Genomic DNA, 1,900 nt, shown 5'->3' on the forward strand with positions numbered 1-1,900 from the left:
ATAAAATATTCTAATATTATAACTTGAACAATTACTTCTATTATTTTTATTTTAATCTTATTAATTGGTTTATATCATGAATGAAATCAAGGAATATTAAACTGATCAAATTAATTATTTATATATATATAAATAAAAGGGGTTGTAGTTAATTATAACATTTGATTTGCATTCAAAAAGTATTGGATATTCAATCTACCTTATAAATTGAATATGAAGCGATTGATTGCAGTTAGTTTCGACCTAACCTTAGGTAATTATTATACCCTTATTCTTTTAATTGAAGCCAAAAAGAGGCGTATCACTGTTAATGATATAATTGAATTTTAAATTCCAATTAAGGAAGTATGGTGATCAAGTAAAAGCTGCTAACTTTTTTCTTTTAATGGTTAAATTCCATTTATACTTCTATTTATATAGTTTAAATAAAACCTTACATTTTCATTGTAATAATAAAATACTATATTTTTATAAATTACTAAAAATAATTCATTATACCCAAAGATTTAATAATCTCCGTAACATCTTCAATGTCAAACTCTAAATATAAGCTATTTGGGTATAAAAATAATAAAAAATTTATTAAAATTAAAACTCAAAATACAAACAATATTAAATAAATTTTTAAAGAATTATTATGTATTAAAAATAAAGTTTTAGAATAAGTAGATAATTTTTGATATAAATGCTGACCACCAAAATATTCTGATCAACCTTGATCAAAACTTTTTACAATTAATTGACCATAATTCAAAGGATAAAAAATTATACCATAAGTTCTAATATAAGGTATAAACCATATTGATCCTAAAAAATTTCTTACATTATATATAAACAAAGATTTATTTAAAAAATATAAATTTCTTAGAGAAATTAAATATCCAAATACACCCCCCACAATACATACAAATAATGTTAATAATTTTATATAAATAGGTAAACAAATTATATAAGGAAAAGGAAAAATTAATCAATTTAATATTCTACCCCCAATAATTCTCATAATTAATAATCCTAATATTCCTCGAAGTATAATTCAACTCTCATCATTTAATATATTTAAACTACCACAATTTAAATCTCCAGTTATTGAATAATAAACTAATCGAAATGAATATCTAACAGTTAAACCTGTAGAAAAATAATATAAAAAAAATGAAAATATATTAACATTTCTAATTCTAACAATTTCTAAAATTATATCCTTAGAATAAAATCCAGCTAAAAAAGGTATACCACATAAAGCTAAATTAGACACATTAAAACAAGCTGAAGTTAAAGGTATATGAATTCTTAATCCTCCTATTAAACGAATATCTTGAGAATTATTTATATTATGAATAATAGCCCCAGCACATATAAATAATAATGCTTTAAATAAAGCATGAGTTAATAAATGAAATATAGCTAATTTAAAAAATCCTATAGACAAAATTCTTATTATTAAACCTAATTGACTTAAAGTAGATAAAGCAATAATTTTTTTTAAATCAAATTCAAAATTAGCTCCTAATCCAGCCATAAATATAGTTAATCCAGATAATAATAACAATAATTGTCCTAACCAAGAAGTTCTTAAAATAATATTAAATCGAATTAACAAATATACACCAGCTGTAACTAAGGTAGAAGAATGAACTAAAGCAGAAACAGGTGTAGGAGCAGCTATAGCCGCTGGTAACCAAGAAGAAAAAGGAATTTGAGCTCTTTTAGTTATAGCAGCTAATATTACTAATCTACCAATTAATAATATTTCAAATTCATTTTGTATAATTTCTAAATAAAAAATATAATTTCATCTTCCATAATTTAATATTCAAGCAATAGCAAGAAGAAAAGCAACATCTCCAATTCGATTAGATAAAGCAGTTAATATACCGCATTATAAGATTAATATTTT

At 22.0% G+C, this 1,900-nt stretch overlaps 1 protein-coding gene across 1 annotated transcript; it reads right to left on the reverse strand.

The window, feature by feature from the left end:
• Positions 1-863: 863 nt before the first annotated feature.
• Positions 864-1,620, reverse strand: LOC117149137 (NADH-ubiquinone oxidoreductase chain 5-like; the record flags this gene model as incomplete). Its single annotated transcript, XM_033316749.1, has 1 exon — positions 864-1,620. A coding segment is annotated over one exon (584 nt), but the record flags the coding sequence as incomplete, so codon positions are not given.
• Positions 1,621-1,900: the final 280 nt, after the last annotated feature.

The sequence above is a fragment of the Drosophila mauritiana genome, unplaced genomic scaffold, assembly GCF_004382145.1.
Source record: "Drosophila mauritiana strain mau12 unplaced genomic scaffold, ASM438214v1 U_160, whole genome shotgun sequence".
In the NCBI taxonomy this organism is placed as follows: Eukaryota; Metazoa; Arthropoda; class Insecta; order Diptera; family Drosophilidae; genus Drosophila; species Drosophila mauritiana.